The 13659-nt window shown below is 44.1% G+C and overlaps 1 protein-coding gene across 6 annotated transcripts in view; it reads left to right on the plus strand.

Annotated features, from left to right (window-relative positions):
• Window positions 1–13659, plus strand: part of LOC125460975 (protein kinase C-binding protein NELL2-like) — a 282133-nt gene that overhangs the window by 248913 nt on the left and 19561 nt on the right. For all 6 annotated transcript variants that reach the window (XM_059652561.1, XM_059652560.1, XM_059652563.1 and 3 more), the window contains 2 exons: window positions 6193–6333; window positions 6886–7079. In XM_059652561.1, coding sequence (XP_059508544.1) covers window positions 6193–6333; window positions 6886–7079 — 335 coding nt within the window. The remainder of the gene's footprint in view (window positions 1–6192; window positions 6334–6885; window positions 7080–13659) is intronic.

Raw genomic sequence — 13659 nt, forward strand, 5'->3', positions numbered from 1 at the left:
GAGAATTTTCAGGCCACTTCCATCTCCATTCCTGACCACAACAGCACATGGAAATTGAGCCTTTTGGGATATGATGACCTGCCTGCATCACGCTGGGCACAATGGCCAAATAAAATTGACAGCTTGGTCAAGTTGGCATAGAATGTCGGACAATAATTTTCCTTTTCAAAAAACCGCAAGTAAGCTTAGTGCATTTGAAACAAGACACCGGTGTCTCTTTTGTACAGAATCAGTAACCCAGAGTCTGCAAGTCATATTTCAAATGATAACAGTGCTGTCACTTTAGAGCATATCTGTTACATTTTAGTTGAAGAAGAAAAGAAATGTATTCAACAATTACACCCAGGTTTCTTACCACAGTCTGCAGTATTGGGAGAAGATATTGCTTGGAGTCCATTATTTTTTGACATTCTTCAAGGTTGCAACAGTATGCTTATCAGTGTAATCCACCATATTAGGCTTGTACCTGACAGAATTTTGGTCCTGCCATTCTCAGTATCAATGGACTATTTTAAATTCACACAGGGCTAACTCTGGAATTCATTGTTGTATTAGTTGGTTGATTTGACAGCATTTCATTTGAAAGTTAGCCATTCTTCTGCAATCGCGAAAAATATATGGGATCAGAATTATCTCTAGACGTTATGATTTGCCATGTCTCGTTCTTCCTTTCCATAAGACCATAAGACATAAGAACAAAAATCAGGCCATTTGGCTCATCGAGTCTCCTCCGCCATTCAATTATGGCTGATAAGTTCCTCAACCCCATTTTCCACTTTCTCCCCATAACCCTTGATCCCCTTGATAATCAAGAACCTATTTATCTCAGTCTTAAATGTACTCAATGACCCAGCCTCCACAGCTTTCTGTGGCAGTGAATTCCATAGATTCACCACTCCCTGGCTGAAGTAGTTTCTCCTTATCTCCGTTCTAAAAGGTCTTCCCTTTACTCTAAGGCTGTGCCCTCGGGTCCTAGTCACTCCCACCAATGTTAACATCTTCCCAATATTCTCTCTGTCCAGGCCGCTCAGTATTCTGTAAGTTTCAATTAGATCCACTCTCATCCTTCTAGACTCCAATGAGTATAGTCCCAGAGTCCTCAAACATTCCTCATGTGTTAAGCAGTTATTTCAGTTCAAGTTTTCTTGAATCAACCACGATTCGATAGTTGAGAATAAGTAAGAAAGGTGTCTTGCTTCCTGAAAGTGCAGGGCTTATTCCGCAGCCCAAATATTCAGGAGAAAGGCTGGTCCTCCCAGACCGATCAGACTTAGAGCAACCAAGAGTGCCACCTTTCTCTGCCTCTTAATTTAAGTGGAAAAAATGCACGGAATATAATCCTGCGATCCCTCCACTCTTGTTTGCTTACAGATGCTTGGAAGGCGTATAGTGAAGGTAAGAGTCTGCAGAGGGATTTAGCGAGTGGGCAAGGACCTGCCAGCTGAAATGTAAAGTGGGAAAGTGTGAGGTTATGCACTTTGGCAGGAAGAATAGAGGAGCAGACTATTTTTACATGAAGGAAGTGTACAGAAAGCTACAGTATGGGGGGATGTGGTAGTCCTTGTACATGAATCACATTCAAGTCCAGTGAGTAATAAGGAAGACAAATGGAATATTGGCCTTTATTTCAAAATGAATGGAATATAAAAGGAGGGAGTGTTTATAAAAATATACAAGGCACTAGTCAGATCACAGATGGCTTACTGTGAACAGTTTTGGGGCTGTTATCTTAAGAATGAAATGCTAAAATTGAAGACGCTCCAGAGAATGCTCTCTAGGCTGATACTGGGTATGAGCAGTCTATCTTATGTAGAGCAGTTGAATAGATTGGGTCTGTACTCACTGGAATCTAGAAAAACAAGAGGGACCTAATTAAAACGTACAAGATTCTTAGGGGATTTTTGAGGGTTAGATGCAGAAAGGCTGTTTGCCCTTGTTTAGGACCACAGGGTAAAATCCCAGAATTAAAGATCATTCATCTCTGACATAGATGAGGAAAATCTCTTTCTCTCAGAGGGTAATCAGTCTGAGGACTCCTTTACTGCAGAGGACTGTAGAGGCTGGGTTGTTATGTATACTCGAGGCTGAGATAGACTGACTTCTAATCAATAGTGGAATTGAAGGTTTGTGGGGAAAGGCAGGAAAGTGGTGTTGAAAATTATTAGAATGGCTGTGATCTCATTGGACGGTGGATCAGACTCGATGGGCTTTCTTCTCTCCTCCCTACATCTTATGTTCTAATGAAATAATATCAATGTAAAATCCACCCCTATTTATCAAACTCATGTTTTGATTCCCAGTAGAAAAAATATAACTAGGAAAATATTTTAGTAAAAGATCCATTGAACTCTATCAATGGAATGGTGTCCCAATTTTCAAAAGCCTTTTCAGTTGTCCTGCATAATCGTCCAATGGCCTCAGCTAGCACAGTAACATCATGAGCTAACACTTACCAGAAAGATTGTATTCTATTTGATCATTTAAACTTAATAAAGATTTACTTCAAGGGATAAATTTCCAGCTTCACCACCTGGGTGGAATTAAGACATAACAAATCACCAATACATTGTGTAAAACCATAAGAATTAGGACCAGGGGTAGGCCACCATTCAATAGGATCACGTCTGATCTGAAATTCCTAACATCCACCTTACTGCCCTTTCCCCATGACCATTGAATCCCTGAATTTATCTATTTTAACCTTAAATATACACAGGGACCTTTCCCCAACTGCCATCAATGGCAAGGTATCCCAAAGACTCACAACCCTCTGAGAGGACAAATTCTTCCTCATCTCTGTCTTAAATTGGCACTCTTTAATTTTGCCCTCTCGTCCTATGCTCACCCATGAGAAGAAACGTTTAACAAAAACAAAGTTGCTGGAAAAGCTCAGCAAATCTGGCAGCATCTGTGAAGGAGAAAACAGAGTTAACATTTCGGGCCCAGTGACCCTTCCTCAGAACTGATGGTGGCTGGGAAAACGTCAGTTTGTATGCAGAACATAGGGAGGTCGGTAGTATAGGGAGTAAACCATAGGATAGAGCCCAAAGAGAGAGAAAGACAGTTGGACAGACAAAGGAGTTGCTAACAATCAGGCTGGGAGGGTGAATAGTTGTTAATGGGGACTGTTAGTGACTAACATCAGGGGGTGTGTAATGGCAGGCTATGTGGTAACAAGGCCTGGGATATGGGAAGAGTTTCGGCCCTATAATTATTGAACTCAATATTGAGTCCGAAGGGCTGTAGGGTCCCCAAGTGGAAAAGGAGGTGTTGTTCCTCCAGCTTGAGCTGGGCTTCACTGGAACACTGCAGCAAGCCAGGGACAGATATTGGCCAGGGAGCAGGGTGGTACATTGAAGTGGCAGGCAACAGGTAGTTCAGGGTCTTTCTTACGAGCAGAACATAGATGTTCTACAAAGCAGTCGCCAAGTCTGCGCTTCATTTCCCCACACTGGGGAGAGGAGACCACATTGTGAGCAGTGAGTGCAGTAGACTCAATTCTTGGAAGTGCAGGTGAAGTGTTGCTTCACCCAAAAGGTATGTTTGGGCCCTTGGATACTGGGGAGGGAGGAGGTAAATGGGCAGGTGTTACACCTTCACCGCTTACAGGGGAAGGTGCCGTAGGGCTGTGGGGAGGTGTTGGGGGTGAAGGAAGTGTGGACCAGGGTGTCCCAGAGGGAACGGTCCCTGTGGAAGGTGGACAAGGGAGGGGAGGGGAATATGTATCTGGTGGTGGCATCTTGCTGGAGGTGGCAGAAATGGCATCTGATGATCACAACATTTCTCAACCTTAAAAATCCTACGTGTTTCCATGAGATTACCTCTCCTTCTTCTAAATTCCGATAAGCCCCTTTAGGATCATCATCAGTGGGGATACCATGACCAGGCACATATTCCCTCCCATCCTTTGTCAGCCTTCTGCAAGCACCATTCCATCCGGGACACCGTGGGCTGCTTTTCCTTCACTCCTAACAGCCCGCCCACAGCCTGCTGCCTCCTTTCCCTGCAACTACAGAAGCTGTAACACCTGCCTGTTTATTTCCTCCCTCCTCAGTATCCAAGGGCCCAAACATTCCTACCAGGTGAAGCAACACTTTCCAGAGTCTAGTCTACTGCATTCACTGCTCACAATGTAGTCCCCTCTATACTGGGAAAACAAAGCTTAGACTAGGTGACTGCTTTGCAGAACATCTACATTCTGCTCACAAAAAAGACCCTGAGCTTCCAGTTTCCAGCTGCTACAACACACCACACTGTTCCCTGGCCAACATCTCTGTCTCAGGCTTACTGCAGTGTTCCAGCAAAGCTCAGCACCAGCTGGAAGAACAACACCTCATTTTCCACTTGGGGACCCTGCAGCCTAATGGGCTCAATGTCGAGTTCAACACTTTCAGGACTCGAGGGACCTCTTCCCAGTCCTTACTCCAACCCCTACACACCAGGCCTTGTTATCACATGGCTCTGCTATTACACATAGCCCATTGTTAGCCTGTAGTCCCCATTAGCAGTTATTCATTCTTGTAGGCTGTTATTGACCCCTTTTACTGTCAACTGTTCTTCTCTCTCCTTGGGCTCTATTTCCACCTATCATTTACACCATATCTCATCTCATACCGTACATCAGAGACATATCAGAGAGATGACCACAAGACTACTTAGACCCCGAGGTATTAGGGTAGCCCACAAACCAACAACAAACTGCAACAGCTACTGACAAACGTAAGGGATCCCATACCGACAAGCAATAAAAATAATGTAATATACAAAATACCACGCAAGGACTGTGAGAAACATCACACAGGGAAAACTGGGAGAAAACTGGCCATAAGGATACACGAACACCAACTAGCTGCCTGCCAAGATACATAACCAATTCTCACTGGTCTCACTACACACAGACAAAGGACACGAATTTGACTGGGAAAACACATTTATAATAACACAAGCCAAGCAGAGACATGCCAGGGGATTCCTGGAGGCTTGGCATTCCAACTGGAACTCCATCAACAAACACATTGCACTGGACCTGATATGCAAACCACAGAGAAACAGAACCAAAAGTGATGCCAACCGCCCCAGCAAACCAAGGTATATAAACAGCAAGCGGGACAGAACACCGACGCTTCACCAGAAGCACACTGACAATGTTACCAAGCAAGGTGACACAAAGTCTGCAACCAAACACATCAGCTCGGTGAGAAAGTCTACAACTTCACTGAATTGTGTTACCATCACTGAATGCCTCACTATCAACATCCTAGGGGTTGCCATCGATCAGAAACTGAACTGGGCTTACCACATGAATATGTGGTTAGAAGAACTAGGAATACTGCGGTGAATAACTCACTTTCTAATCCCCAATGCCTGCCCACCATCAACAACGCACAAGTCGGGAGTGTGATGGAATACTCCTCACTAGGCTGGATGGATATCTAGCTCCAACAACACTCAAGAATTCACTCCCTAAGGGCAGTCTACCTACAGTATGCAGGCTACAGCGATTCAAAACGCAGCTCCCCACCTACTTCTCAAGAGCAATTAGGGACAAGGAATACACGCTGGTGAATGAATTTTAAAAAATAGTTTAGGATTGAGGTGAGAAGAAATTTCTTCACCCAGAAGTGTTCAGCCTATGGATATCGCTGACACAGAGTTTCTTTGGAATGTTTATGTGATTGAATATTGTGGTGTGAATTAATCTTCACTTTGAAAGTTTTTACAAGGGAGAATTATTGATTTCATCTGAGACCGAAACATTGGGTGTTTTCAAGAAGGAGTTAAATATAGTTCTTAGGGCCAATGGGATGAAAGGGTATGAGGGGGAAAGCAGGAACAGGGGAGTCAGTTGGATGATCATATTGTATGGTGGAGTTAAATATAGTTCTTAGGGCCAATGGGATGAAAGGGTATGAGGGGGAAAGCAGGAACAGGGGAGTCAGTTGGATGATCATATTGTATGGTGGAACAGTCTCGAAGGGCTGAATAACCTACTACTGCTCCTATTTTCTATGTTACTTTGAGAAAATGAATGTAATATTTCTGAGGCCGGGCTGCAAGCTGATTACATGCAACACAGTGCCCTTCGTTTGGGCTCCAACTACAGATTTTGTGTTTGATTGTATTGGATATTCATTGTGAATGAACTTCGAGTGACAGTTTTTTTATTCGGTTTTCCTTCCTGGCTCTGTGCAGACATTGATGAATGTGCAGAGGGCTTTGTTCAATGTGACAGCCGTGCTAATTGCATCAACCTCCCTGGATGGTACCACTGTGAATGCAGGGATGGATACCATGACACTGGCCTGTTTGCTGCAAATGGAGAGACATGTGAAGGTCAGTGTATTAAAAAAAAATCACTTCTAACTTTACCGATTCTCACCAGTGAACTTCTGCTATCCATTAGGTTGGAAGAACTGGAGCAAAATTTCTAATGGACTGAACTCTGACAGTCTATGGTGGCAGAATATTTCTCAATGCCATTGTATTACCACTGTTACTAGCAATTTAGCAACTGAATTAGTCATTGTGAATGATTTAGCAATCTCAAAGCATTGTGATGTGGACATTCTAATAATGTGAAATGCACTGGATAGATGTCAGTTTACAAATTTTTTATTGGACTGCAATGAAACTGTAATTACATCAAAGTGTAATCATAATAAGGGAAAGCCATTGTTCCCTTTAAAAATTCAATGTGAAAGGTCTGACTGGCTCAGAACTAATTATAGGTTTCTTCGGAATGTTTGGGTGATTGAATATTATGGTGTGAATTAACCTTAACTTTGAAAATTTTTACAAGGGAGAATGATTGATTTCATTTGCAGTGGAAGCACGATGTTAATTGAAAATGTTTGGAAAAATAAACTTACACGTGCTATTTCACAGATATTGACGAATGTGGGACCAGGAGACACACTTGCACCAACGACACTGTTTGCTTTAACCTGGAAGGAGGTTACGATTGTAGATGTCCTCACGGGAAAAACTGTACCGGAGACTGTGTTCATGACGGCAAAATAAAGCACAACGGACAGATCTGGGTTTTAGAAAATGATCGATGCTCGGTCTGCTCGTGCCAGGTGAGTTTATATTTTAAACATTTTGCTGACTTCTCCTCCTCTTTGTTCAGCATGTTTTCCTCAGATGGTAGGCACTGCCCAGCTGGTTGCACTCTAAGTCAAAAAAGCTGCGGGGTCAGAGTCCACTGTAGAGTGAAAAAAGAAGTGAGATGATGCTTCAGTGTCGATAGTGCCATCTTCAGAAAGGGTCCAGACCCAAAACATCAGCTTTCCTGCTCCTCTGATGCTGCTTAGCCTGCTGTGTTCATTCAGCTCCACACCGTGTTATCTCAGATTCTCCAGCATCTGCAGTTCCTACTATCTCTAAACAAGACCCTGTCTACTCTCTTTCCCAGGTTATTCTATAACAGACCGACAAAGTAGTGATTAACTACTCTGGATGACCTTGAAGTCAATGTTTCTCATGAGCACCATGCCCACTCCAGAATTAAACCAGGCAAAATGATTAACTTCAATATACGTCAAATTGATTTGTTTATGGCATGTAGACAATAGATTGAGACCAACATTTATTGCCCATCCCTAATAATCCAAATTTCATCCCCAGTGGGTCTTGAATCATATGTAGGGTAGCCTAGTTGTGTGTTTGAGGGAGTGTCAGCCATGCCAGCTCTGTCCTGTGGGCAGTTTGGATTTGTAGCTGCTGTGCCATGCCAATGGCAGGGAGGGTCAACATTGGATTGCTAATTAATGGCATGCTGGCCTTTCAAAGATGGTGTGGGTGCACAATCAGTCAACTTTCAGCAGATATTCAGTGAGGGGTGAGTTGTTCTCGGAGCAGTATGTATTAAGATGGGGATAATGGCTGGTCATGAAGAACACCATCAGGGAAGGATGGGTCATTAATGAGGTGCATTTGGTGTGAAGCAGTGGGAAATCCTGCTAGGCCTCACAGTGAAAAACCCTCCAAAAAACTTGGTGTAACTGACCCTCAGCCAAAAAAAGTAAGCTTCGGTCCATAATCTACACTCCCTATTGTAAACTCCCTTGTTTTGCTACTATCTCTCTCTGCAAGCAGCTTCATCTTGGCCCTTGTTGAAAGCAAGGAGCTTTACCAAAAAACTTCTTAAAAAGCCTAGTTTTTACAGGGACCACCACCCCATCATGAAATATAGGCTTTTCACCAATATGAGTAACATATTGGAATATTAATTGTTGAATGTAGAATATATTAATGATTTCCAAAATGATGTAAAATTTGATCTTGTTAGTCAGTGAGAACCAATAACAAGGGGATGTCTGTGATGATTACTAGAAAATTAAAACGGAAGTTAAAAATATTTTCACAGATGAGTTACCGATTAAATCTAACACGTACTGACAGGATGACACTAGGAACTAGAAAGCGCAGGGCCCCTAGAGAGAAACTCCCTTGAAGGCCTGGTGGCTCAGTGGTTGGCACTGCTGCGTCTCAGTGCCAGGGACCTGGGTTCAATTCCATCCTCAGCCAACTGTCTGTGTGGAGTTTGCACATTCTCGCCATGTCTACAAAGGTTTCTTCCGGGTGCTCCGGTTTCCTCTCACAGTCCAAAGATGTGCAGGTTAGGGTGGATTGGCCATGCTAAATAGCCCATAGTGTTGAAGGATGTGTGGATTAGTTGGGTTATAAGGGTATGGGCCTGGGTGGGATGCTTCAAGGGTCAGTGTCGACATGCTGGGCTGAAGGACCTGTTTCCACACTGTAGGGATTCTATGAATTGATATAATGCAATAATACACAAGTGAGTGTAAAGCAAGTGAATGTAAAACATCATGGACATTTACTAAGTGTCTTAGAGAGAAAATGCCAGAGTAGCTTGTGAGCAGTTCCATGCTTCCACTATTACCTGGTTCTGTCAAAAAGTCATCGAGCTGAAATACTCACCATGTTTCTCTCTCCACAGGTGCTGTCTGATTTTCTGAGTATTTCCAGAAACTTCTGCCCTTATTCTGAGTCTTTCACTGCCGGGTTTCATTGACATCTGTATTTGTTACGGTATAAAGGGATCTGTCAAATATCCGCATGAAATGATCAATTAATCGTGAACATTTCCAATAAGAAAAGTTTTATTGGAGACATTGACTCTTTGCATAGCCCACTACACCTACAAAAGCAGAAACTGCTGGGAAAACTCAGCAGATATAGTGGCATCTGCGGAGACAAAGCAGACCCTTCTTTAGAACTGATTGTGGCTAGGAAAAGGTTGGTATATTCGCTGAAGATGGGGTGGGGAAGAGAGGAGGAGTAAATGATAGGTGGAGATGAAGGCCCGGAGAGAGAGAAAACCAGAAATAAATAACAAGCAGGACAGAACACAGCTGCTTCACCAGAGGCGCACTGATGATGTCACCTGGCAGGGTGACGAAACATTTGTAACCAAACACATCAGCTTGGCGAGCAATTCTACAACCTCATCCACAACCCATAGTACAAGTCTTCTCAAAAGCTTTAGAGAGAAAAACAATTAGGCAGACAAAGGACAGCTAAAGGTCAGCCTAGGAGACTGAACAGCAGCCAATGGGGACTATTAGACAATGGGTGTTGTGTGGTAGCAGCCCATAAGCTACAAAGGCCTCGTGTGTGGGTGTTGGAGTGTGGAGATGGAGGAAGGTGCTCAAGCCCAAAAACTAATGGATTCGACATTGAGTCCAGAAGGCTGTGGGGTTCCCAAGTCGAAAATGAGATATTGTTCTTCCAGCTTGCCCTGCGCTTGGCTGGAATACTGCAGCAAGACTGAAATGTTGACCAGGGAACAGGGTGATGTGCAGGCAACTGGAAGATCAGGTCATTGTCGCAGACAGGACGTAGGTGTTCTGCAAAGCTGTGACCCAATCTGTGCTTCATCTTCCCAATATCTCCCCAGTGCGCCTATCTCCTCATGACTAGGATACATTACGGTCACAGGTCAAGAATGTTTGAATTCAATCTGAAATTATTTGTGCAGGCCTTGTTTCTTTTTAAACTATGCCTGGATGGGCATGTTCTTGCAAATTTGTGAAGTATTTTGTGGATTTGTAAAATAATATTGTGAGTTTGTAATTAAAGTTGTGAGATTACTTACTTGTCCCAAAACTTTGGTTGCTTTGTTCTAGTTTTGCACTCTTTTTACTTGTTTGAATTGCGTGATTTTTAAAGTTTAAGGGCTGCTCCATGTGCTGATGACTTAAGATCTATCCTTGGAATTTGGAAAGGTACAGATACTAAATAGGCATCCTGGACCAGCATGGATCTTGACCTTAAAGGAATTGTAACACAAAAGACACGTAGATAAGCACATGAATGGAAAGGTTTGGAAGGATATGGGCTAGGAGAAGGCAGACGGGGCTAGTTTAGCTTGGGAACATGGTCAACATGGACTAACAGAGAAGTACAGCACAGGAACAGGCCCTTCAGCCCTCACTAATCGTCATGTCATAGAATCCCTACAGTGTGGAATCAGGCCCTTCAGCTCAACAAGTCCACACTGACCCTTGGAGCATCCCACCCAGAACCATTCCCCTATAACCCACCTAATCTGCACAACCCTGAAACACTATGGGCAATTTTAGCATGGCTAATCCACCTAATCTGCACATCTTTGGACTGCGGGAGGAAACCAGAGCTCCCAGAGGAAACCCACACAAGCTCGGGCAGAACGTGCAAACTCCACACAGACAGTCACCCGAGGATGGAATCAAACCCAGGTCCCTGGTGCTGTGAGGTAACAGTGCTGACCACTAAGCCACCGTGCCACCCCATGTCCTGGCCAAACTAGAAGACAAACCTTCTGCCTTTATTTGGTCCATATCCCCCCATTCCCTCTCTTTTCATGTAACCATCCAGATGCCTCTTAAATGTCAAGCTGGCCTAGTTGGACCAGAGGATCTGTTTCCATGATGCAAGACTGTATGACTCTAAAAGCAGCATGTAGGTTCAGGCAAAGGTCAGGAAGAGAGGAGGAGAAAGTTTACTTTGTGTTGAAGAAGGACTTCAGGGCCAGAAAATAAAGACGTAAGATTAATGTGGACCGGCAATCAACAGTTGACGATGTAAGCTGGTTGCCATCGATTCCTTCCTCTCTTGCTCAGCCTTGTTTTGAAATAGGATATAAACTGGGGAAAGATTTGTTTTTGGAGATAGTAGGAACTGCAGATGCTGGAGAATCTTTGATAACAAGGTGTAAAGCTGGATGAACACAGCAGGCCAAGCAGCATCAGAGGAGCAGAAAGGCTGATGCTTCAGGCCTAGGCCCTTCTTCAGAAAATGGCAGAAATTTTCTGAAGAATGGTCTAGGGCTGAAACATCAGCCTTTCTGCTCCTCTGATGCTGCTTGGCCTGCTGTGTTCATCCAGCTCTACACCTTGTTATCAAAGATTGGTTTCGTTCTTTCTGGTTTAACTTCAAGTTAAGTTGCAATGAAAGGTTTTGATTTATAGAAAACCTTCTATGATCCTCAGAAATGTGGAAGATCTCTACAACCTTTTAAGTATTTTATGCGTACAGTCATTGCCATAAGGTAGGAAAAGCAAGAGTCAATATGCGCTTAGCAAAGACAAGATGTCAGAGCAGAAATAGATAATTTGGTCCTTTGAGTCTCTCTGCTATTCACTGAGTTCACAGTTGATCTGATAATCCTCACTCCAGCTTTGCTGCCTTTTCTCCAGAAGTCTTGATTCCCTTACTGATTAGAAGTGTCTCTACCTCAGGCTTGAATATACTTAACAACCCAGTCTCGGCAGCCCTCTGCAGAATTTCCCACATTCACTATCCTTAGACAGAAGATATTCCTGCTCATCTCTGTCTTAAACACACAGCTCCTTATTCTGAAACTGTGCCCTCTAGTCCTAGGTTCTGCCACAAGGGGAAACAACCTATCTGTATTTACAGTGGCAAGTCGCCTAAGAATCCTTTCTGGAGAAGGGCCACTGGACACGAACCGTTAATTTTGATTTCTCTCCACAGATGCTGCCAGACCTGCTGAGCTTTCCCAGCAATTTATGTTTTTGCCCCTAAGAATCTTGCACACTTCAATGAGGTTACATAGAACATAGAACATAGAGAAGTACAGCACAGTACAGGCCCTTCGGCCCACGATGTTGTGCCAGGGTGTTTCTCATTCTTTTATACTCCAATGGGTACGGTCCCAACCGACTCAACCTCTCCTCATAAAATAGCCCTAGAGTGATCTAATCAAAGTCTTCACAAAGTTAACAGAGAAAAAAACAGGGTTGATGAAGATAAGCTATTTTCACCAGTTGAAGATTCTAGAATCAGGTGAATAGACAAAGAATTAGGGCCAGGCCATTCAGGAGAGAAAGCACTTCAACACTCAAATAGTAATAGAGTTTTTGAACTCTCTTTGTCAAACGGTGGTTGATGCTGACTTAATTGTTAAATTTAAATCTAAGGCAGACTTTTTTTTTAATCAAGCAAGATATCGAGGGATATGAGCCCAAGGCAGATATATGGAGTTTGGCCATAGATCAGTCTTGCTCTCGTTGAATGATGGAACAGGTTTGAAGGGCTGAATGGCCTACTCCTGCTTCTATTTTCCATGCTTCCACTTTTGCCCTGTCTAGCCTGCATACTGCCCTTCCCTGAGTTCAGAGGTCATGCCACTCAATGCTGTGTCCCTGGATGAGCAGTTGGGGCAGCAGTGGATTAGGAAGAGCAGCACGGTGTCTGGTGTGTGACAGATGGTAAGCTCTTTGAGAAGATGTTCAGCATCCTGTTCCAGTTTGTTAACAACACAACCTGCAACATTTCCTCAGTCTAAATCTTGGGAACTCTCTGCTTAACTGCATTGTGGGGTCCAGTGGCTCAAGAAAGCAGCTCACTACTATCTTCTGAAGGGGCAACTGGGGATGGGCAGTGAATGGCGGCCTGACTCACATCCCACGAATGAATGAAAAAGATGTAGATGATTTGGGATGCAAATTGAAATTCCTGTGGGTAAGAAGTCATCCACTGCCAAGGTTGGGCATCTGTTAGCTCAGTTGGCTGATAAGCTGGTTAGTGCTGCTGATAATAAAATGTGAGGCTGGATGAACACAGCAGGCCAAGCAGCATCTCAGGAGCACAAAAGCTGACGTTTCGGGCCTAGACCCTTCATCAGAGAGGGGGATGGGGGGAGGGAACTGGAATAAATAGGGAGAGAGGGGGAGGCGGACCGAAGATGGAGAGTAAAGAAGATAGGTGGAGAGGGTGTAGGTGGGGAGGTAGGGAGGGGATAGGTCAGTCCAGGGAAGACGGACAGGTCAAGGAGGTGGGATGAGGTTAGTAGGTAGCTGGGGGTGCGGCTTGGGGTGGGAGGAAGGGATGGGTGAGAGGAAGAACCGGTTAGGGAGGCAGAGACAGGTTGGACTGGTTTTGGGATGCAGTGGGTGGGGGGGAAGAGCTGGGCTGGTTGTGTGGTGCAGTGGGGGGAGGGGATGCACTGGGCTGGTTTAGGGATGCAGTAGGGGAAGGGGAGATTTTGAAACTGGTGAAGTCCACATTGATACCATATGGCTGCAGGGTTCCCAGGCGGAATATGAGTTGCCCACCGACTCCCACAGCTACCTAGAATACACCTCCTCCCACCCACCCTCCTGCCAAAATTCCATCCCCTATTCCCAATTC

Source organism: Stegostoma tigrinum, chromosome 18 (assembly GCF_030684315.1).
Source record: "Stegostoma tigrinum isolate sSteTig4 chromosome 18, sSteTig4.hap1, whole genome shotgun sequence".
Classification (NCBI taxonomy): Eukaryota; Metazoa; Chordata; class Chondrichthyes; order Orectolobiformes; family Stegostomatidae; genus Stegostoma; species Stegostoma tigrinum.